The 25,278-nt window shown below is 39.7% G+C and overlaps 1 protein-coding gene across 8 annotated transcripts in view; it reads left to right on the top strand.

Annotated features, from left to right (window-relative positions):
• The window catches only part of PARD3 (par-3 family cell polarity regulator), a 651,375-nt gene extending 626,996 nt beyond the window's left edge, over positions 1 to 24,379 (top strand). For 5 of the 8 annotated variants that reach the window (XM_023741945.1, XM_023741943.1, XM_023741941.1 and 2 more), the window contains 3 exons: positions 3,898 to 4,018; positions 14,717 to 14,832; positions 22,342 to 22,789. In XM_023741945.1, the coding sequence (XP_023597713.1) occupies positions 3,898 to 4,018; positions 14,717 to 14,832; positions 22,342 to 22,735 (631 nt within the window). In that variant the 3' untranslated portion in view covers positions 22,736 to 22,789. Of the gene's footprint in view, positions 1 to 3,897; positions 4,019 to 14,716; positions 14,833 to 22,341 lie in introns of all 8 variants that reach the window. The other 3 variants (XM_023741946.1, XM_023741944.1, XM_023741942.1) reach the window with 1 other exon arrangement.
• The last annotated feature ends 899 nt before the right edge of the window (positions 24,380 to 25,278 follow it).

The following is a 25,278-nucleotide window of genomic DNA, read 5'->3' as shown; positions in this document are numbered from 1 at the left end:
CAGATAAGGGTCTCCCCTTCTAGACAATTTTACCCACCCCCTACTTGTCACAAATGTGGATGCTTCCAGTGCAGGAGGGACCCCTTCACTCTTACATTAATTTTTCTGTGGGCATTTGAATTTATCCCAGCTATGAAGCATGCCAGACCTTGTTTTCAAAGTATAGTCCATGTAGCACCTGCAGTGCTTTCTTCATACATGCAGATTCCTGGGCCCTGTACTAGATCTACTGAATCTGAATATCTAAAGGTGAGTCTCAGGAATCAGCATCTTTAACAAGCACTTTGGATGGTTCTTATGCACACATAGTGTGTATAAGTGAGAATCACAGTTGTCACGTTTCTTCTGTCTTTCACTGTAAAGGACACAGTTGGGTTAGCATGCCTCTGGAGCACAGGTGCAGGTCAGGCTCCAATGCTTACCTGCAAATGGACTAATTTAGCAAGAGTTGATATTTTCAGCTGTTTCTACAAAGCACATTTCAGTAGTGGAATCTGAAGTTTCTGAAGCCTACTACACTGTGTGGTCTGTCTCTGACAAAAGCGGTTGTAATCCTCATGGTAATTATGGATGGAAAAGATCTGAATTCCATATAATTCAAGATCACATTGTGCACGTCTTCGCTGGGAATCTCCATAGTGCATGATCTGATGTATTCTTCCTTAGTCTTATAAGAAAAAAAAAGAGAAATCCAGCTCATTACTCAACCAAAACCAACCCTCTTCATTTAGTAAAATCAAATATATTTAAGAAAGTTTTAGTTGAGCTAATGTGTAGGGGAAGGCTAAGTGCTAATGCTGGACTTAAACTGTCCTGCTTTTTCTGTGTGGCTATTTTACCCAAAAAAAGCATTTCTAGAGTTCTCCTCCCCATATAAATCATGATTTACTGATTCCTCATTACCAGTTTTATTGTCTTACTCCACCATCCGATTGACTTAGGTGGTATTATATCCCTCACAAAAAAGTAATGAGCAACTTTAAGTTGGCAGTGAACTTAAATGAAAGTTGATTGGGATATGTAGGGGTTAGTCCCTGTTGCTAATGAATATTTAAAATTTCCTTTGGCTTCCCTGGCAGCAGAGCTAACCAAGAACTTTAGAAGTCCAAATGTGAATTAGTGGCTGAGGATAGACTAACCTGAGAAACAGAACTGAGCAGTTGCAATAGTTTCATCTCTGGAAGCCAGGATTTCACTTTCAAGCTGCCAACTGTTGTTGCCCAAGGATGCTTGACGGTCTTCCAGTCTTTGGAAGTCATCATCAATCATGAAAACCATTCCAGCCTGTTTTCCAACTTCAACCCTGAAAGTGGCTTTGCTAGTCTCAGAAAAGTCAGTTGGCTTTCTCTAGAGCATAGGAAGAAAGGAAGCAAGGAAAAGATAGTGAAACACTGGTCTCACTACCTGCTCAGATTTGTAAACAAGGGAAGAAGTGACTTCTCGAACTTGTCTTGTACTTTGGAAAATATTTGAGGTCACCAGAACTTAAAATTAAGGACATTGGGTTGACTTCTCTTGCTAGGAGATAAGGACTTTCAGTTAATCTCAAGTAGTAGGAGATCAAGTTTCATCAGTGAATTGAACCTCATGAACTTAATAATTATGAGGTCAAAACTATCTATGAGACATGAAAATAATAGAGAAATATTTCTGGGTAGACTTGTAAAACACTTTGTCAGTCAAGCCTCCTACAGTCCTCACGTTAAAAGCTATGAAGTATGCCAAGAACAAAGAAGACACAGCTGGAAAGATGGCATTGAGATTAATGAATGTTTACTTTCTCACCTCCTTGTCTTATGAATTTAACCATTCTCGTGCTTAGTCTGTCAGTTTCACATAGAAAGTAAGGAGTTCTCTAGACTGGGCACTACATCTAGAGATGGAGCATTAGCCATTATTGAACATTTGTGTGTTAGAACAAGATAAAATGCTGTATATAATTGTAAAAAAGCCAGTGGGAGCAGCCTGAACCAAAAGTGTGGAGAGGAAGTTTTGAACCTGTGCTTTCATGTTGTCAAGTAGGGAACATTACAGACCGGTTTACCTTTAATCTCCAAGTGACTCATTCAAAACATTTGTCAGAAGAAGAACAAAGGGATGGCAAGTTTTATTGACTGGGAAAACAGATTAAATGTATCGGCAGAATATCCAAGAAGCTCTAATACAATTGATAGAAATATGAAGGTGACAGGGATCCAGTAGATTAAAGTATGAAATACTATCTCATATTCTTGGAGGACATTAATATTGTGGTACTGTACCCAAACATTTTCAATTTAAGATTTTTAAGCCTTTGAAGTCTTTCAAAATACGTGGAATTATTTGTAGACAGAGGGTGGCTGGGTGGTGCAAACAGTTAAGATCTTGACTACTAGTCAAAAGGTTGGCAGATTGAACACACCCAGAGGCATCTCAGAAGAAAGGCCTGGCAATCTGCTTCTGAAAGGTTGCAGCCTTGAAAACCCTGTGGTGGAGTTCTGTTCTGCACACATGGGGTCACAATGAGTTGGAATCAACAGCAACTCACAAACAATATGTAGACATTTGTTAGTTTGAGAATTTTATACATTCTCCTTTCCAAGCTACTTTCTCACAAGTACATTACACAGGGGGTTGTACAGCCAACAGAATTCAGATACACACTCTGAGTAACCAGGACAATGTGTTTTCCATGAGACCTGATCTTCCTAGTAACTAGCAGCTTCCTATTCTGCTAGCAGCTCGGAGGGTATATATATGATATGATAAATATAAGACTTGATTCGTATCCTTAGGAAGTCTGTTGTTGGGCAAACAGACTGTACACCTGATGTGCTTGAATAACTTTACTGACAGGATGCAATTTAGTGCTTTAATGAGTAGAATGGACCAAAAATTCTGTGAGATTTAAGATTAATTTAATTTTGGTCATTGATCTGTATTACTCTTTCAAAAACACTGGTTTTAAAAATTGTATGATTTTATAACGGAAGGGCTTTGGAATCTGATACGTGTTACTAAGTCATACAACATGGCTGGAATGCGGGCTGGACTAGAAGCCAGAAGATCTGGATTCTAGTCTTACTTGCCCCACCAACCTGCTGGGAGACTTCAGGCAAGTCACTTTTCTTCTTCCAATGTCAGTTTCTTCGTTGATAAACACAAGTGTGTGTGCATGTATGTGTGTGTGAAATACTACCTTTTGTACCTCTCTTACACACTTTTGTGAGGATAAAATAAAATCCAATGCTATACAAAAAGTAGGAAATATTATTATTAGCTAACTGGTTAACTCAAACTATCACCTGAACTTATTTTTAAAATACTTTTTGTTTGTGCTCTGAGAGTTGCATTTTGTGTAAAGACCTCTGCTGACTCTTAAACGGGAACTTCATATAATGACATTACAAAAATGATGCTGCACACTGGTGAGGATGTATTTTATGGTGTTATTTCACTTGATTCTTACAACTTTGATATTTAGAGCAAAAATGATTTTATCCCCCTTCATATAGTGTAAAGAAAGCACAGCTCAGAGGCATTAAGTGGCGTAGTCTAGGAAGGTAGAAGAGCTAGGACTAAACTCTGGCATTTTTGACTTCTCATGCAATGTCCTTTCCAAAAAATTTCACTGCCAACACCTTGCCAGATTATGGAAAGTAAATGAGGCTTTTAAAGAACAGCGTACAAAGAGAACATCTAAATATAATATTCACCCTCTTGAATATCTGTCTTAATTTCAATAAGCCTTAATCATAAGAACAAAATGAAAACAGACTTCAAGTGCCCAGATCTTGTTTTAAAAAATTCACTTCCTCTTAAGTCATTTCACAGCAAACTGCTGTTTTTGCCCTGGCAACTGCAATTCACAGATTATATTACTGAAGGGTGTTCATTGTTGCCCCTTCTGTCTTTCAGCAACAGATCAACCCCTAGCAACCATGATCGGATACAGCGTCTGAGGCAAGAATTTCAACAAGCAAAGCAGGATGAAGATGTAGAAGATCGACGACGTACCTATAGCTTTGAACAACCCTGGGTAAGCGTTTGGTTCTTCAGCACAATGAATAGTCTTTGAACTTCACAGCAGTAGAGGCCACTAAGCTATGACCTCAGTTCTCTGTAAGAGGAGACAAAATGGAGCCGAATTCCTTTGACCTTTAACTTATTGACCTTTCCCTTATTTCCATCTGGGTTTCATCATTGCTAATTTCATTTTATATCTTGTTGCACCATCTGTCCATTGCATAATAGGGTTCATTGCCTTATGGTAAGTCACAGAAAAAGTATTTTTGCTCTAAACAATGCATTTTTTTTAAGTGTAGTCAGTACTTTTCTGTAGGTATATTTTTCTCAGAATCAAAGAGCCAAAATAAATCAGTTCAACAAACATCTATTATGTATCCGCTGTACATAACATTCAGTATTTAGTAATCCTTGTTTGTTTTCTGTCCCTCATTCTTCTTGCGTATGTGCTGCATCCGACTAATGTATCTGCCTACATCGCTATTCTTGTCCATCCTCCATACTGCCACCAGAGTGATCTTTTAGAGCAAAACTTTGAATGGCTTCCATTGTCCACAAAGTTGAAATTCCATAGTATGGCATGTTGATCTTATAAAATCTAGCCCAGACTTATGCTCTGATCTTGTGTTTTGCCCTAGAGGTGATGGTACTTCTGGGAATAAGAAGCCTTGGAGTGCATATAGGGGTTTGGGATGATGGGAGTTTTGAAGCATCTCTTTGGGAAACTTGATAGAGAGTCCATTAGGAATGAATAATAAGCTACTTAAGGTAGGAAATCTAGCTGAGGGTTATTGTTGCTGTGTGCCATCAAGTCGATTCTGACTCACAGCAACCCTTTAGGACAGAGTAGAACTGCACTATAGTGTTTCCAGGCAGCTTGGAAACTGCCTACTTTTTGGTTAGCAGCCTGAGCTCTTAACCACTTCAGCACCAGGGTAGATGGCAAGAATTTTATTAAGTCCAGTCAACATGGTAATATGACCATAACCAACAGTGCTCAGAGGACTAAGAATAGAAAGAAAAAAAAAATTGAAAGATGGACTTTGTGTTGGGATTGAGAAGACATACATGACAGAAAATCAAGGAAGGCACCGTAGTCAGAATACTGGTGAGGTGACTGAACATGAGAGCTGTCACCTAGTCGGCGGAGGGTGGAAAATGCAGCTCAAAGAAGGGTTAACCTGATAGCCTGGGAGGATGCAGAGATATCAGTGGTCTAGGGTTAATGAAGTAGTAAAATGGAAGTTAGGTAAAGGGGAGATAGAGGCCTAGAAGGTTGAGGTTTAAAAAAAATGTTCTTTTGGGGATCTGAGATGTTGGAGGTGGCCCAGTTCTGTGTGATGTTGAGTCTAAGATGTGGCCATCCATGCATTGCGTTACTAAAGTGCAGGAGAGATTAGTGTCCAAAAAGTGATGAGTTCAGGTCAGAGTGTTGGAAATATACCGCATTTTTTATGAAAATAACTCGTGTTCTGAATTTTTTTGCTAACCGTGACTTCCCCCCACCCCAAGGTATTTTCGTAAATACGCTGTGCTAATTTTCTTGTACAGGTTGCAGTAAAAAAAATTAGCATACCACATTTATGAAAATACCTGGGAGGGGAGGGCGTGGTTGGCACACACCAAAAAAAAGTAGAATGTGTGCGTTATTTGCATAATGTGGTAATTACACCAGATATTTGGAAGCAGAGAGAGAAAGATACTAGAAAAGACTTGAATAAAAAATGATTCTGATTCTTTGGGGAAGGATAAACAACCCAGTTGAAATAGACCTGAGCGGTTGGTTATGTTGAAGAGAAGGAAAGATAAAGGTAGAAATGTAGTAGGAGCCTTCAATGCTAGACAGAAAGTTTGAAGATTGCTGGTATACAGAAAGAACACTGACCCACTAGCCAGGTGACCTGGCTTTCTGGGCCTTGGTTTTCTTATTTGTAAACCAAGAGGGTTAGAGTATGTAACTGATCGTAAGTTACTAAACCCTTTGTTGAAATTAAATTTTAAGAGGAGGCGGATGAAAGTAGAGCTCTTCTGGTTGAATACAGAGGCCTCCTGGATACATGTAGCTGCTGCTGTACATCAGAGCTTTGAAAACTATGGTCCTTAGACTGGCACCTTCAGCATCACCTGGGAGCTTGTCATAAATGCCAATTATTGGGCCCCATCTCAGACCTACTGAATCTGAATCTCTGTGGGAGAGGCCCAGGAATCTGGGTTTTAACAAGCCCTCCAAGTTATTCTGATACTTGCTCAACCTTGAGAAATGCTGCTCTAGAGTCTAGATGATCTCTATGGTCCTTTATGGTTCTAAAATCTAACACTCCCATGACATTACTCTACACAAAGAGAGAAGCTTATAAAAGGTTTTGATCAAAGGATTTAGTGGTCGAGTTGGAGTTTGAGGAAGATTAATTCTGTGGATGAAAAAAGGAAAAATGGGAGAAGAGGTACTAGTTTAAAGCACTTTATATTAGTTCAGGTAAAGTGGATGGGGGCTTAGGACAGGTAATTGGCATTATGCGCCCAGTGTCCTGGGTAAAAACCCTTCATGAAATCAAGCCTAGCCTGACTTTGGGAGGTTATAGAACAAGTTCAGCAACCTAATATCTAAGAAAATCTCTGTCTTCCACAACATTACTATTAACGTTGTTTTTTTTTCTAAAATAAATATTTAGTTTATTTCTCTAGATGATCAGTAAACTGAGTCATTCCCACATAGCAACATGACAGAATTATATTAATTTATTTATACTGTTTGGCATAATTGACTCATCTATACTTATAAGATCTCTTAAAGCAGGATTCTTTTGTATTGTGTGGTAAATAACTACGGATATTTGAGCAAGGGGGCTGAAAAGAATAATGAGCACAATGTCAAACTGAAGGACAAAATAGCAACTGCATATGGAAGTGGTTTACACACACACACACATATGCATATACATAGTTTCAACTTGGCCAAACCCCACTGAGGGTTCTCATTCCCATTACTCCCGCCATATCACCAGGAGCAGTTACCTGCCGTTTTACTTCTGGGAATCTGGATTTCAGACCAAAGTCTTTACAACATTTATCCTCCAATTAATTATTTAATCCATCAAATTTATTGAGTGCTCACAATAGTCCAGTCATTTTTGATGCTGGAGAGCAAAGATGGGGAAAAAAAGAATGCTCTTAGAACTCTGCAGTCTGAGACAAAGTAAAGGAATGTGCTACAGTTTACAAGTGGTTTGATAGGAGTCCCTGGGTGGCACAAATGGTTAAGCTTTGGACTACGAACCCTAAGTTTGGTGGTTCAAACCCACCCAGAGGCTCCTTGGAAGTAAGGCCTGGCAATCTGCTTCCAAAAGGTCACAGCCTTGAAAACCCTATGGAGCAGTTGTGCTCTGCACTCATAGGATCGCCGTTAGAATCGACTCGATGGCCACTAGTAACACAGCAACATGCTCAGAGTGTTTAGAAGCATAGAGAAGCAACATCGAAATCACTTTTGGGTGATGAAGAAAGGCTTGAAAGAACACTTCTTTTGAAGTTGGGATATATTTTAAATATATAACTGAGAAAAACATATCTTTAGGAACTAAGATTGATGAATTTATTTCTGGTTGGTGACATTATAGCCACATGCAAGATCTCTCTGTTTCTTTGAGGCCAAATGAGCGTTTTCTACTTCTCAGCTCCAGATGTTTTTCATTGGGAGATGTGAGAATGATTTGATATCCATTTTGGTTTCTTTATAAGATTAGTTGTTTTTTGAATGGGGGCAGTGAATATAGTGTGTTGGCATATCTTTCTATGTTACCTACTCCTTAATATGAACAATCATGGCAGGAAAAACATTTCAGAAAGCCTTGTACATTTGGAAACTCAACTACTGAAGGTCATGGGCCAAATTATTGTATATCAAAATGCCACAGCAACTTTAGACAGACAGCTTGGCTTGTATCGTTTCCTGTAATGAGTGAGCAGAGAATTATTTGGATGACAGGCTGATTACCTTAGGAATGGAATAATTTCCCAAATTGTGGGTCAGAAGTTGACCTTTTTCTTTTTCACATTCAAACAAGCGAGATCTCACCGTGCACTCTCCATTCTGCCGATCCTGTAAATAAACTTAAAGTGACTGTAATTCCTCTTAGAGTATCAATTTTAGTACCAATTCTCATTGTTGCCTGTTATGAGCTGCTCAGTTGTTCAAAATGTAGCTTGGTCTGTGGTTTTTATTATCTGTTTTACAAAACGAGTTTCTTTCCCCCTTTTCGCATATGTATCCTGACCTTGAACAGTCACTGTGTTTGGAAAGGATGAGCCCATGATCTCACCCATTGGAATGGTTTGTAATCATTTTAGTTGTAAAGAGCCATAAGAAGCATAAATTCATCTTCAGGCCATGTGTACAATTTAGAGCATATTAGGTGAAATTGTAGTGCTTGTTAGAAATGCCCACACACAAAGTGCAGCCAGATGTGTCATATAGCGAAGCCAATTACTTTACATAGATAGAGGATGCCGCACAAAATTTATCCAAGTAGGCTTTTTCAGTTCATCCACCTTCACAATGTTCTTTCTGAACTCTAGCGGTATGGAATGCACCTATTCCTGGGCTTTTGTTCAAACTGATGTTTGGGCCTGAGGTTGCTGATCTGTGGCATAAAAGATCCTTAGATGAGCATGGGCCCAAAAAATTTCCTTTGCTCCACAATTGAAGTAAATTCTCTCCCAAGCTGAGTAAGAGAAGGATTTAAAAAAAAAAAAAAAAAAAGCCTTCTTCCCCACATAGTGCCAGGTGCAACATAAATAAAGCAGTATGTTGCTTTAAATCTTTCCTTAAGATAATGGAACAATAGCTGAGGTTAGGGTTATTATCACAGAGCCCAGATAGGTACAGGACTTAGTGTTGCTTTTAAAAGAATTAAATTGCAGGCTGCAGACAGAAGTAGAGTATGCTGTTAAAACTTTGCAGATACCTCAATGTTGCCCACAAGGAGACTTGCTGGCTGAGACTATTGATAGGTGGGATAATGGAGCTTTTAATAGCTATATCGCTAAATCCTTCCCATCCCAGGTTGGTAGTGACTGAAAGTAGTTCAGTTCTCCAGATAGAAAATTGATACGCTGCCATGTGAATATCCTCTTCTTCCCCAAGCCCTCTTCCTAGCTGTCTGTCTTAAACAAATGAAATCCGTCCTTTGCTCCTCTTACCCTTTTAGGGTTTTGCCTGCTTTAATTGGAAAGTCAATCCACAGTCCACAGCCACCCTGCACCCCCAGATTGCCTTCTGTATACCTAGGGAATTTGAGAAAATGATGGTTTTCTCCATTTTTTTTTTTTTCTTTTTTTAAGACTTTAAAGGGTGTCTGCTGTCATTGCTTCCTAGTGGGCCACCATGCCTTGAGTCAAAACTGCCTTCTTAGTGACAGCCTTTCAGTGAGTGTTACCCCAGCTCAAATTGGGGAGAAATCATGTCCCTTAGAAAGAGACCTAGAGAAAGCCGTCCTTGCAGTTAAGAGTACCAGTTACCCATTGGAAGAGTCCTGGGCTCCTTTCTTTTAGCCTCGTAACCCATCCATCCGGTCAAAACCTCTCTGACCCATGGACCGTTCTACTCACAGAGGCCTTGGGCAGTGGGAATTGAAGAACTGCTTTTGGCTGCCGCTATCACACAGTCCCTGGAAGGCCCAGCTCGTTTCGTAGAGCTACTTTCTCATTTTCAATGTACCAGGTGCTTAGAATGGGAATGTTAAGATGGGGAAAAAAATAGATCCAAACACTAATTGGGAAAGAAGAGATGGAGACAAATACTGTGTTAAGACCAAAACATGCATTTATAAAAACTTTATGGGGGAAATTGGTCAGCTCTGCAGATTTTTCAGCCATTACTAACATCATTAGTAGCAATTAAGCTTTTCAACATTCAGAACCCACAAGAGTTCAATCGATAGTTTTATAAGTATAGTCTGTAATGGGGTGGGAGTGGAGGGATGGGAAGGCAGGATAGACAGACAAAAGTTAACTTTGTTTTGATGAAAATCTGTGACTAATTCTGCTATAGAAAATAATTACTAATATTGGCAGGTGACCATTTTTAAAAAGAGTAGAAAATGTATACTGTTTACATAATTTAATGACATAGAAATTATTTCTACACACCCTCTATTAAATACTTAAATTACTATTTTTTACCATAATATTTAATTCATATTAAGTTTACAGCACACTTGAATAGCTAAAATCAGGCCTCCAAATCCTGAAGGGATATCACTGGTCTTTCTATTACTGTCATAGTCATCACCATCTTCATCAACTTCATCATAGGTTTTTATTCAAGGCACACAAATTGTTTGTATTTTATTTTTTGTTTTCTATCCATGCCCTTGGGCATATGTGAAAATGTGAAGTTTTTTTTTTTAGGGTTCCTATTTAAGTAGAAAGCCTACGAGAAATTATTTGTAACAATATCATACATATACTTATATGTACACAAACATGTGTTTATGTATGTATATGTACACAAACACACACGCTTTTTGTTACCTATATGAAGAAAAAATGATAGGATATTTAACAGTTATTGCATGTTTTATGTAAATGTTATTTTTTAGAAAATAAGAATGAATTTCATTTTGTAAGTGCCACATATACTTTTATGTTAAAACCCTATGGAGCGTAGTTCTACTCTGCACACATGGAGTCAACATGAGTCACAGTCGACTCAGCGGCAATGGGTTTGGTTTTTTAATTAGTACTGAAAATTTGTGCTGTGTATATTTCGTTTTGTTATTTCCTGTCTATCTATTTACTATTTTTATTTTCTGGTACTTGCTTTTTTATTTTTATTTTGGAAAGGCAAGAATGAAATTTCATTTAATTGAGAAAAATGCTTAGTGCCTTAATTCAGTGAAACACTATATGTGGTAGATGTTTTTTATATTTAGTTTTACACACATGTTACCAAAATTGTGTAGCCTTCCCAAACTTAAAATAGAATCTTTATAACCATGATAAAGACCAGTTCTTTGTAGCTCATTTACAAAGCAACATGCATAGCTTTCACTTGTGGTTTTAAACACACGCCATGAAGAGATTCACACATCATGGCCCTCCAGTGTAGTGTGTACTAGATAATCATGTATTTATTTATATCTTACAACTTCTATTGTTATTACGGCCTTGGCGGCCTTTGCCATTTTTTGATTTAAAAGGTCATCGCTTGTCACCAGTTTCATCACAAACAAGGCCAGGGTTATTTGTAATTTGCACTGTTAAAACAGCTCTTATCTTGTTTATCTGATGAAGCACCATAATTATTTCATCTGTGCTTACACGCCTATTTTCTGTATTTTTTCAGATATTACTTTGTTGTTTCAGTTGATGATGTTTTATTCGAAAACAAGCACTTCTTTATGAGGTTACACATTATCTCTTTCTTCATTTCTTTCTTTCATTTTTGTGATTTTAGACTCAGATACATTCTTCTGTTTCTGCCTTAGGGATTGAAACCACAGCATGGAAAAGCCAGGATTGTCAATTGCAATACTGTTCCCACAATTTACATTTTTATGAGATCCTCATTGAAATTGTGAACCAGAGAGGTTATTTTAGATTCAGGTCAAGTATAAAACTTGCCAGGATAAACTTATTTAGTTGTTTTTATGGGCTGGTCATGTATGCAATCTTCCTTGAAATCTTGTGGCCCATTAAAGTTTTATCTTAAAGATCAGGATGATTCTTTTTAATGATCTATCTCTTTAGTATGATCTGAAAAGAAAAATGGAATAAAATATTAATGGCAAGGGTTAGGTTTCAGTTTGATCCTAGTGAGCATGATAGTATGAAATATATCAGTTTGCCAGTCTCAAACTCATTCCCTCATTTTAAGTTGTTAGGTCCCGTGTGATGATAATTCCATTACTGGGGTTTGTCAGGATCCAATAAGATGCTTGCAGCTGATAAGGTCTGAGGTGAACAGTGTCAGCAAACACACAATTGAGGAAACAAAAGACCTTCAACTTCTTGTTCCTCTGTCAGAATCAGATTTTCAGGCCTCTGGGAAAAACAACTTCAAAATGCACCTGAAATTTCTTTAAGACTTTGCATTTTCTTTTCACATCTCCGCAAGCAGTGTGTCAGAGAACAGCAGGAGCTTAAAAAGCTGGTTACTAAATCTTGCTGTGGAATGCCAGATCTTTCAAGACTGCTTGACACACGGATATAGCTTATACTGAGTGATAAGGAAAGGAAAATGTGGTTCTTTTGAGGGTACAAGAGAAATTGTGCAGGATTTTTTTGCTTGGCTTTCTCTCTACCCAGTGGCTTCCTTCAAGCATCCGTGGCTCACTATGAAAATTAAAACAGCTCTGTTTCCTTTTTGGCTAGCCTCATCAAGTGTAATGGAAGAGAATGTCTGTCTACATTAATGTAGTTGATGAACAATTGTTGATGCTTTGTTTGCATAAGCAGAACTTAACTCAGTGAAGTGTTTTTTCTTGCTGAAGTCACCACTGATGTGTTATTTGAACCGTGTTGTGGAGCTGGTCTCTGAACACACATTTGTTCCAATGAGTGTAGTTATAAACGTCCACTAGTGGAGACTGGGGTATTGTAAAGCCTAATCTCATCACACGTTATTTTTGTATCAGGATATTTTTAATATGCTCACTGACTATGCCCATATGCTTTGAAATTTTGACCTGTATATTGCCTTATTCTTGTTTACCCACAAATAAGATAGTGCTCACAAGGCAGAAAGAGAACAATAGATGAAGCTTGATTTCTCTTCAGACAAAGCCAATCATAGGAGCCATTCTTTAGATGACAAACCAACATGTTATCTTTCAGCTCTCCAAATGAATGCTAAGACTCCGTTATTTTAGAAAATTATTATCCAGTCAAAGTCTGCCATTGACTTTCAACTCTAAAAGAAAATAACTTTTTTTGTAACGGACATTCTTCCTTCAGAAGATGCCTATTGTACAAAGTTGTATAACACAAAGAGGGAGTGGAGGTTAGCAAGTACCGAAAAGATTACTTACGAGTGTATGTCACTGATGCTGTGATAAACTGTTGTTTGATGTTTTGTAAAGTTAGAGGCGTTGTTCTCCATTTTGAGCAGAGTGACTTTCTTTTCAAATAGCCAGATCTAGAAGATAATCTAATGATCTAGAAGGTAATCCAATCACTGTTGGTAAAAAGTTGAAATATCCACAGGGGACTTGATCTATACCTGTTGTTGTTGTCTACTGCTATCAGGTCGATTCCGATTCATGATTCCTTACACTAAATATATTCAATTGTATAGGGATTTTGGTGAGAGTCACTGTATCAGATGACCTGCTGGCTAAAACATGCACCACCCAGGGACTTCTAGTTTTTAGCAAGAGGCATTGGAAATCTCTCTATAGGGTTATGATTACCCATTGTCATCGAGTTGATTCCAACTCATATGGACCCTACAGGACAGAGTAGAACTGCCCAATAGGGTTTCCAAGGCTGTAATCTTTACGGTAGCATACTGGTGACGTAGCTTCCAACATCACAGCAACACGCAAGCCACCACAGTAGGACAAACTGACAGATGTGTGGAGATCCAGCAGAATGCGGAAATCATCAAACGGTGTCATTAATATAACACAAAAGTAAAATTTTGCTGAAGATAATTCAAAAATGGTTGTAGCAGTATATCAACAGGAAGCTGCCAGAAATTCAAGCTGGATTCAGAAGAGGATGTGGAACAAGGGATATCATTGCTGATGTCAGATGGATCCTGGCTGAAAGCAGAGAATGCCAGAAAGATGTTTACTTGTGTTTTATTGACTATGCAAAGGCATATGACTGTGCGGATCATAACAAATTATGGATAACACTGCAAAGAATGGGAATTCCAGAACACTTAATTGTGCTCGTGCGGAAGCTGTACGTAGACAAAGCGGCAGTTGTTCAAACAGAACAAGGGGATACTGTGTGGTTTAAAATCAGGAAAAGTGTGCGTTTGGGTTGTATCCTTTCACCATATATATTCAATATGTATGCTAAGCAAATAATCTGAGATGGTTTCTCTTTTGTTAAGTTTTTCTATTCCCCACTTGGCTGCCATTATGGATTGGAGGAGGACTATACATGGATAAGAGTGCCCAGTTTAAAATAATCTTGTTTCAAAATTTAACTGCCATCCCGTAACAAAAGGAGAATCAGCTATATTGTATCCTGGGCTGCTATGGTAAAATTTATTTAACTACCGGAGGAAAAAATTCACCAGCATGGCCAACTTTCAAGCATTCACCCATGGACTTCCCCACTTTTCTTAATTATTGAACATTTTTTTGTGTGTGCGTATGTGTTAACTTCTAGTCCTCCGTGGGGCCTCACTTTCCTTGCATTTGCCATATATTGAAGAAATTTAAGCTGGTAGCTAATATTAGTATTTGCCAAACCTCATTAAGAAGACCTGACCAGGGTGACCTCTCAATTTTAAATTGCATTCCAAAGCCAAAATCAAAATTTAAGATGATTGAGTATTTGGGGATCGTAAAGAGCAGTTATCTTCCTCTTAAAGAAACTTGCTTTTGAAAAATCAAAAAACAAAAAAACTCACAGAAATTTCAAGATGTTTCTAAATCAGTCTCTAAGATTTACAGTTAAATCAGCCAGTTACGTAAGATGAGTAGTTTCTTCTCCTGAATTATTCTGAATTCTTCTCCTTTAGCCAAACTCCAAGCCGTACGCACAGAGCGGCAGGCACTCTGTGTCCGTGGAGGTGCAGATGCAGCGGCAGCGCCAAGAGGAGCGGGAGAGTTTCCAGCAAGCCCAGCGCCAGTACAGCTCTCTGCCTCGGTAAGACGACTCTTTTTAAGTGTTCAAATTCTCCCAGCCCTTTCGGAAATCCCTCCTTTCAAAATCCACTGACATTCCAACTCACACAGGGTAATCCTAGAGGAACTGACAAATGGGTGGCTGAGAATCATTTCACTTAGCTCAAGATGCCATTTTGCTGTATGGCAAGAAGCCTACAAAGAAAGGTGTTTCAAGGAGATGCAAACATTGTCACTGTAAAAGCTCCCTAAGTGAATTAGAAGTTACCTGACATGTGGGTGCTGGGCTTGGGGTCAGACCTGAGTTCTAGTATGGTTCACTACCTACTATCCATGAAGAAAACAGTCTTCTTATCTGAAAAATGGGAAAATAAATCTTACTTTGCTTAGCTTGTGGGATAACTAGAATAAATGATACTTTGTAAAATCTAGAACTCTGTGAAAGTATCTTGTGGTTGTTAGCTGCTGTCCAGCCAACCTCAGACTCATGGCGACCCGATGCATAAGGAAATCGGACTATTGTGACCCTTAGGGTTTTCATTGGCTGATTTTTGGAAGTAGATTGCCAGGCCTTTATTCCTAGTCTGTCTTCATCTAGAAGCTCCACTGAAACCTGTTCAGCATCATAGCAACATGCAAGCCTTCACTGACAAGTGGTAGCTGCACCTGAGGTGCATTCGCCGGGGATCAGACCCAGGTCTCCTGCATGGAAAGTGAGAATTCTACCACTGAACCACATTGCCCACTGCCCGCTGTAAAAGTATAAAACCCGTTGCCAAGGAGTCAATTCTGACTCATAGCGACTGTATAGGACAGAGTAGAACTGCCCCATAGGGTTTCCAAGGAGCGGCTGATGGATTTGAACTGCCGACATTTTGGTTAGCAGCTGAGCTCTTAGCCACTGAGCCACCAGGGTAAAAGTCTAGGGTATTAATACTATATGTATGATACTGACATGAACTCACTAGTACCAAACCTCACTCTCTTATTATTCTGACTTCCCTGCTGTTGTTTAGTGTTGAAGCCAAGAGTCATTGACAGACAATCGAATAAGAAGGGGTTGATCTGCCAGGCTCTCAGGTTGAAGCACCCCTACTCCAGACATTTCTCTGTCAAAGGACAGGAATCTCCCAGGTGACTAAGCCTTAATACATCAAAACAATATCCATTTTTCCATCAAAGTATTTCCTCTGTATATAGTAAAAAAAAAAAAAAAAAAAGTATTTTAAAATGTTCAGCTCTCCAAACTTCCCCAAAACAAGTTACTCTTATAGTCACAGTTCTTACAGGCATTTGTTGTTCTATTTCAGAAACATTCCAGATGACAAAAACATTTTGGGTAGAAAAATCCACAGGCTGTGTTGACATCAAGCAGATTGTTTTGAATTTGAGCAAAACACTTTTTTTTTTTTTTTTCGCAAATGCTTATCTTCGTAGACTTGACTGACCCATGCAAAAGTGATCTTGACTCAGTTTCTAATGAAGTTGAGTCTGTTAAATGTTGTATAATCACTCTAATAACCATCGGAGTTTCTACCACATTGACACTAGTTAGTGAAAGGAATGTGGTTGTGAATGAAAATCTCTTAACAGGATTAATGCCATCTATTTTAGTAACTTGGCTCATTCAGTCATTCTTTTTCAATTTGTAAGGCTTTGTCTCCTTTGAGTACTAAATCACTTTCTCTTTTACGTAGGAGGATCACTCACTGATTGTTATTTAGCCCCCTCTCTCTTAGAGGCCCTGGGTGGTGCAAACAGTTAACATGCTCAGCTGCTAACTGAGAGGTTGGAGGTTCGAATCCACCCAGAGGCACCTTGGAAGAAAGGTCTGGTGATATACTTCTGAAAAATTAGCTGTTGAACACCCTATGGGGTGCAGTCCTACTCTGATACACATGGGGTTGCCATGAGTCAGAGGTGACTTGATGGCAACTGTTAGTTATGTAAGAGTCATTGAAATTTAGATTTGGACAGGACCTTGGAGATTGTCTTCTTTTACACGCAAGAAAACATGCTCAGAGAAATTAAGTAACTTCCCTGTAAGGTCACACAGCCAGGAAGTAATTCTGCCAGAATTCAAACCCAGACCTGCCCATGCCTTGAACCATTATTTTTCGAGGCCCATTGCTACCAAGAACTTTTGTTTTCAAGTTTGCATGATAATGTGGACAGATTAACACAGCTGGTGTAGCCCTGCCACACAGCCACACAGATGGGACCTGTTCATCTGTGAATGGAGCTGGCAGTGCAGGGGCCGTAATCTTATTTTTACTGGCAAGTGGTTTGACTTCACATATTTTAGTTGTGGTTGAAAGTATTTATGAGAAATGAAGGAGAACATTATCAATGTGTATATAATCTGAGCAGTGAGTTGGGAAATGCAAAGGGTTAAGAAAGGGCGGAAGGGGAGAGAGTGATGAGAAGGGCCCTGGAAGGGCAGGACAGCTTGGAGGAAGGAGAGACTCTAGGGTCCCAATCCTCAGGAAGACAGAAAATACAGATAAGATGCAGAGATGCCACTGAATTTCTCCTGGTCACATTCCTCAGTGGTTCATATATTCCAAGCTGAACTTTTTATCATGGCATTCCTCTCCCCTTCTTCACTCTTGTTGTTAGTTACCATCAAGTCAGCTCCTACTCATGGTGACCTTATTTATGTATAACAGAAGGAGACATTGCCAGTCATGTGCCATCTTCACGATTATTGGTATGTTTGAGTCCATTGTTGCAGCCGCTGTGTCAATCCACCTCATTGACACTTTCCCTAATTTTCATTAGCTCTCTACTTTACCAAACACGATGTCCTTTTCTAGTGATTTGTCTTTCCTGATGACATGTCCAAAATAAGTGAGTTGCTTCTAAGGAGCACTCTGGTCATGTTTCTTCTAAGACTGATTTGTTGTCCTTCCGGCAGCCCATGGTATGTTCGATATTCTTCATCAGCACTACAGCTTGAACTGTGGTGTCTTCATTCTTAGTCCCTTTGTTTTCTACCATCTCCTGTTTACATCCTTTTCTTCTTTTCTCTCTCCTTTCTGGAACCCCTTCTAGAAATAACTCTGTTTATATGTAGAGAGAGTTGCTGCAGCTGCTGGTACTACTACTGCTACTACTACTGTTATTTAATTTCTCCCTAAATAACTAAAACTTTCTCTCAGGGTTAATGGTAGCTCCTATTTTAGCCATTTTATTCTATTTACATATGAAAACATTGGAATATCCTAAACAAAGGAGTTGTGTAAGTTTTGGTAAGAAGTGTTGGTGGGCCTCTACCTCATAGTCTGCTGTTAAAGACTAATTTCTCAGTGTGTATCTTTATGTTTGTGAGGAAGATTTTGAATGTAGACCTTTGCACCCGGCTTGTGTCCTTGCAAAGCAAGGCCACTCAACCACAAGCTGTGTGCAGAAATCTGAACGAAGGTAAAGAAATCAAGCAGGAGGTCAACAACCTACATTGAAGATGAGCCAAGTCCAAGTTTCTGACATGTGATATTCTTCAAAGACACTTGACCTCTGCTTTTCGAATGTTGACAATTAGCAGAATTTTATCTAAACAAGTTGGTATGGCATTTGAAACCAAAAAGATTTCATACACACAAGAAGTTCAGTTACAAAATAAAACAAATGGTCAAGATTGTATCGGCCACATTAAATAAGGTGGTTTGAATTATAGGCATGTATGTGAACCAGCATGGTTTGTAAATTCTAACTGTAATTAAGGAACTCTATAGCCAGAATTTGGGTTACACTTTGAAATGTTAAACAAGGGACACTAGCCAGGTAGTAATACTAGTTCAGGAGGAAAGGGGACCTGAGTGCCCCACAGTCAATTTTCAGTCAGGCGAGGGTATTTTCCTTTTTTTATTTCTAATTAGTTCTTTTGCTTAGTATCCCAAAGGCAGCTTTTAAACCCAGTAAAAATATGAGGGAAATCTTGAATGAGATGGATTGACTTAGTACCCATAACAATGGACTCAAACCTGCCAGTGATCATGAGAAGATGGCACAAGACCGGGTAATGTTGTTCTGTTGTACGTGGGATCTCCGTGAGTTGGAGCCGACTCAGCAGTGACTAACAACAACAGTACCAGCAGACTAAAGACAGTGACAATCAATCATTAGTCACTGATAGAAAAGCTTATTCAAGATCCTTTATTGAATATTTTTCCGTTATTTTATTTTCCTTCTCTCTATTTCCTCTATGTTTCCCCTGTCCCTCGGCTTCACTTGTTATCTGGCCTCCTTGCTTGGTGAGCTTCCCTTCTCAGCTGTGTCTTTTTACCCTTACATGGTCTCCCTGCCAGACCCTTTCTTATGGCTCTAATCAGCTTGCCATCCTTTCAGCCCTGGTCTTTGTATCTTCCCTTGTTCTTTTACCTCCACCTCTTCTTTGTCCTCTTCACTGCGGTGGCTAAATGGCTTTCCTTAGGGACTGCATCCTTATGAGGTTAGATATTATGCCCATTTCACAGATTAGGCAAGTTGGGTCCAACCAGCATAACTTTCCCAGGGTCACCCAGCTGACAAGTGGTAGATATGGGATTTAAACTTACGTCTATCTGCTTCCAAAGCCACTCTCCCACTTCACGCTGGTGCCTGGTGACTAATTTTCTAATGTAGCAAATTCTTATTGCCTGCTTCTTCCTTCTCTTGCTGCTCTAAAGTCTGCTCATTTCTTGTCCTCTTCTTAATCAAGAGTTTAGTGATGCCAATAGCTTCCTTACCAAGGAAACATGTATGTGTTATGTATGTATTGTATCAATGCATGTATGTATCTGTGTATTGTGTGTGTATATATGCATCAATGTATGTATGTGTGTGTATATATTTATGTATGAATGCATGTATGCATGCATGTGCATTTATGTGTGTCTGCATGCATGTATGCGTATGTATCTATCTGTGCATGTGTATTTACGTATGCATTCTCCCACATATCTTATTTCAAACCTTTGGGCACCTGGCTTCCTTCTCTCTATGCTGATTACTTTGAAGAAAGTTTTAGCTAAAAGAAATTCTTTTCTCCCACATCTTCATGAATTCCATCCCTAACAAACCTTTAGTGAATTCTCAATGTGTTTAAATATAGAAGACTGTCTTCCTGAGATATTTCGCAATTCAACGTGCAATACACAACCTCCATAGAGCAAAGCCTCAGGCTTCATGGAGTGGGAGAGTGAGGGGGCTACTGGGTCTCCATAGGCCAAGGATGAAAAAGAGGGCACATTTCTGCAGCCTATTTCTGGTTATCTTTAAATTGATAACTAACCCGTAAAGGAATCCCACAGTTGTTGCTGTAACATCAGTAACAAGTTTGTTGTTTTAATTAAAGTGTCATGATTAATGTCAAATCCCTTGTTTCATGCCAGTACTTTCCATCATTCATGTCTCTGGGCAGATTAATTTATGACTTTTTAAGTGTAGATAATCAGTGCTTTAGGCAAATAAACTATTCCATCAAATCTAAGGATTCTTGCCTGGACTGATAGTACAAATGCTTCTGACTCCCATTAAAAGAGAACCAGATAGATATACTGTAGACTGCTCAATTAATCATCATCACAGCCGGAGATGATGCTGGACGTTAAGTGTGTTCTGCTTATTGAAAATATCCCTAACGACATTTTAGGCCATATGGAAAATGGGCACATTTCATAGCAAACCATATTGATGGCACTTCTGAATGCTCCAAAATGCAAATGGCTTCATTCCTGTGGGAGACCCAATGGCTTCATAGACCTTATTTTTCCTCTCCAGGAATCTTTGTGAACACTAAGCCATGTTGTGTATGTTGATGTTAACGGCGAGCAGTACATGCTGTCGCCAAATGATTTTCTCATTGATAAATGGAGCAATATATTTTGTTTTATTACTCAATTCTCTTTCCCCTTCTTCCATTTTCCAGGCAAAAAATTAGGGCATGTCTTCCTTTCTGGCACAAAATTGTTTTACTTTATCATAGCCAATCTTATTGTAAATTCATGAAAGCATCTGGGGAATTGATAGTAAGTTAAAGATGTTTCAAAACAATAATGTTCCCTGAAAATGATGTGTAACTTTATTACAGAAGTGATAAGAATTTTGAAAATTCTATAGGGTCCTGATTTATTCTCCTCTTCTGGGCTGACAGCAAGTGAGTGAAGCAGGTTATCCTGGCCTTTGGTAGAGGTACATTTTGCAGTAACATAGTGCTTACTCTACAGGCTGGTGGGTCCCACAATCCTGATGAGCACGTACTCTGATAATGTCAGTTGCTGACACATCCATTTCTAAAGCTGGTGCTTTAAGGGACTGCCTGTTGCATTTTTAATCATAAAGGGGTCTAGACTTAAATCTTTCAAAACTGAACTCATATTGTAATCCATTACATGTACTTCATATTAGCTCGCGTCTCTGACATTATGGTGGCAGCTGTGTAAAATATTTGTTTTGCTTGTTTAGAATTGAATTGTAATGTTCTAAAGCAGGCAATTATTGCTGCGGTAGAAGCTGCCAGATCTCTGATACTCCTATATAGCATCTTGCCGATGTGTCTAAATTGCCGGAGATGTTGTTACCCTGAGCAGAACAGACAAGGACCTATCCAAACACAGAAAGAGCACCCTGTTTTATGAATAGCTGTGGGGTTGTGAGGGGTGTGTAGGTGTTTTGAAAAGGGAATGGTTTGCATTTTCTTAATTGCCTAGAGAGAATATCTTTCTACACGGAAATCTGATCTGACATCTCCTCCTTTTAAAATCCATCAGAGGCTTCCCGCTGACTCCAGATACAGTCTTGACTCCTTAGCCTGACTAACTAAGCTTTCTTGACCTATCCCTTTTCCAGCTGAGTGCCTCCGTGAGGCCCTTCTTATACCTGTCTCCCTGGTTGACACAAATGGTTAAGCACGCATCTGCTAACTGGAAGGTTGGTGGTTTGAGTCCACTCAGAGGTGCCTTGGAGGAAAGGCCTGGTGACCTACTTCTGAAAAATCAGCCATTGAGAACCTTATGGAGCACAATTCTGGTCTGACATACGTGAATCAACTCAATGGCAACTGGAAAAAAACAAACAAACAGACACGCACAACCACTTGTAGATACCACAGACCCTTTGCTTAGCTGCTCCCCTGCTGTAATGTCCTTCTACCCCACACCCTGCTGGGTTACTCCTTATACACTAGAATTCAGTCGAGGCATCTTGTCTTCCTGAAGAGTCTTCCCTGACATGCCTTCCTCACAACACTCCTACTCTAGGTCAGGTGCCCACTTCCGTGTTTCTGTATTCATTCTCTTTCCTATTTAGTCATTGTTGTTTACTTATCCAAGACTATAAGCTTGCTGAGGACAGCTGAGTCTTTTCAGTGTTGAATCCTTCAGCCCTGATCATAGCGACTGCCACATGATTGGAACACAGTGATGTTTGTTGAAACATTGAAGTGCGTATTCTACCCCTGATCCTTCACCCTTCCTTCGTCTTTTCCTCCTCCTTTTCCTCTCTCTCTGCCCTTCCTCTACCCTCATGCTAACCTTTGGGTTTTGATTTCTAGGCAAAGCAGGAAAAACGCCAGTTCTGTCTCCCAGGATTCTTGGGAGCAGAACTACGCCCCTGGGGAAGGCTTCCAGAGTGCCAAGGAGAACCCCAGGTACTCTAGCTACCAAGGTTCAAGGAACGGCTACATGGGCGGGCACGGCTTCAATGCCAGGGTGATGCTTGAGACCCAGGAGCTCCTGCGCCAGGAACAGAGGCGGAAAGAGCAACAGATGAAGAAGAAGCCTCCTCCCGAGGGGTCCAACAACTATGACTCATATAAGAAAGTCCAGGACCCCAACTACACCCCTCCCAAGGGGCCCTTCCGGCAAGACGTGCCCCCCTCCCCTTCTCAGGTTGCTAGGCTGAACAGACTGCAGACTCCTGAGAAAGGGAGACCCTTTTATTCCTGAGCAGGAGAAGAGCAGAGTCTTCATGTCATGCAATAAAGGACATTTTCCTATGAAGACTTGTATTTTGGAGCATTTTTTTAAAACCTTGACGGTACTATGGAGTATTTTTGTTGTCAGTATCAGTGCCTTTAAGGAGTATGGGCAAAGAAATGGAAGGCCTTAATGTCTTTGCCGCTATGTCTCAAGTGTCTGTTTCATGGAAGGATTTCCCACCATCTGACAATCATCTGTTCAAGGTATTCACATGTTCTGCATCTCTCTAGGGTACCAGGAATCTTGGCCCAATTCATGACACGTCCAGAGCTTTGCTATTACAGCCCCACAGAACCTGTGGAGACAGATTAACTTGAAGTTGAGGGTGGTATTGATCCCTCTTTTTCCCTTTACTTTTTCTTAGATGTTAAGGCAACATGTCAGCCTCTGGTGGATGAGAGTGGGTGACATACACCAGAAACTGGAGTTTTATGGTACTTCACAACACACCCATTTCTGGTACTTTGTAGTCAATACAGTTTCCCCTTTTCTTTCTCAGCTCCTTGTGAAAGGAAAGTTTTTTTGTCCTATTGAAGATGCTAAGCCATATTCCAACACTTTTTGTTTATCATGGGGGTCCTTTTGTAACTGCCTTATAACGCAACATTACCAATAAAATTAACAGTGATGGTTGCAGTCTGTGTTTATAAATACCCTTGCTCAGTCATGTTCCTAACACATTTTCTGAGTCCCCACATCTCTGCGTAGGGAACGTAGGAGATAGGGGTGATCAACGGTGGCGGAAGGGCCAGGCCTGCCCGTGAACCTCTGCGTGGATTGTAATGTGGGAGGTGGTAGCTAAGAAAAGAATTTTCCCAGCATGAGCTTATACTCCAGCATATCCCAATAATTATTTTAATTACTTTTTGTTCTGACAGGTTGCCAGGAAGGACTTAGAGTGGGGCAAAGATAAATCAGACAGCCATTTTTGGATTCTAAAAACTGATTTCTATGGTTTTTAAAGTCGCTTGGAATTCATGTCTGCCTAGTGCACCCACATACTATATCTGTCTGGTGATGCCATATGACTAAATAATTCTACCACAAAATGTAAAAGGCAACCATAGCACATCCTACAGAGAACATGCTGGTGTCCCACCACAGTGGTGACAGAAGATTGCTCTCGTGTCGATATTTTTAATGTACATACGGGTCACAAGAACCTCTGTTGCTCACATGTTTTCATTTGTTCGTCTTAACTTCATGTATTGTAAAGCATAGCCGGGTTGCTGAAGTGCCTGCAAATCCTGATGTGAAAAAAGCTTGAGATCAGAGCTCAGCATACTGTGTATTAACAAAAAAGAAAGAAAGAAAAAAAAAAGACATGTATTGATACACCTTTTTTTTTTTTACTGGCACATTGTATTTTTGTGTCAATTTGTTTTTAGAAAATATGTGAAGTGTCCACACACGTACCTGTGTCTTATTTTTACACATTTCTGTCTTGGTTCTTTTTGTTAATAATGTGCAGCGATGTTTCAGTGGCATGACCATGTAAGTGTGGCGGCCTGGGATGGCAGTGGCTGTTTCTCTCAGCCCTCCCTGAGCTGTGAGAAACAGCTTTCCTTGTATATATGAGACTTATAATAAAAGACATATTTCTTCCTGTTCTTGTGGTGTCTGTGGTATTCCTGGGGAACCTCTCCTAACTGTTTCTTTCTTTAAAGTGCATTAGCAGATGTGATTTTTTTTCATATTCAGAGACGGTTGGAAGTTCTCTCTGATCTCTCTGTGTGCAAACACGGAAATGAGCGATTGATTGCTTATTGGAACACCTGAGGAGGAAGGGGACAAGAAAAGAGAAAAGGACCTGCTTAATGAGTCCCCTGGAAGAGGCCTAGGCTGACTCAAAAAGCAAGGGAGATTCTAAAGTGCAGGAGCCAACACACCAGAACTAAATAAGAAAAAATTATACAGAATGCCAATAAAACAAACAAACAAACAAACGAACAGCAATTACCATTGAGTTAATTCCAACTGAAGGTGACCCCATGTATGTCAGAGTAGAAATACGCTCCATAGGGTTTTCAATGGCTGATTTTTCAGAAGTAGATCACCAGGCCTTTCTTCCAAGGCATTTCTGGGTGGACTTGAACCTCCAACCTTTTGGTTAGCAGCTGAGCACGTTAACCGTTTGCACCACCCAGGGACTCTGCGGAAAGCTAAAAAAAAACCTATTGCTATAGAGTCAATTCAGACTCATAGTGACTCTCTAGGACAGAGTAGGACTACCCCATAGGGTTTCCAAGGAACACCTGGTAGATTCAAACTGCCAAACTTTTGGTTAGCAGCTGAGTTCTTAACCACTGCACCACCAGGACTGTCTGATATTTCCATTACTACCCTTTGCTCCCTTTGAATCATTTTGGCAGGCTAGCTGTTTTGGTTGAGGCCTAGCCTGGAGTACTGTGAGCTCAGAGAATGATCCAAATCCTATCTGCTGCCAATACTAATCTGGTTCTTATTTCCCAACTTACAAAGTAAGGCTTTGCTATTTCTTTTAGATGGAC

This window comes from Trichechus manatus, unplaced genomic scaffold (assembly GCF_000243295.1).
Source record: "Trichechus manatus latirostris isolate Lorelei unplaced genomic scaffold, TriManLat1.0 scaffold00195, whole genome shotgun sequence".
Classification (NCBI taxonomy): Eukaryota; Metazoa; Chordata; class Mammalia; order Sirenia; family Trichechidae; genus Trichechus; species Trichechus manatus.
This window is presented reverse-complemented; position numbering and strand designations above follow the sequence as displayed.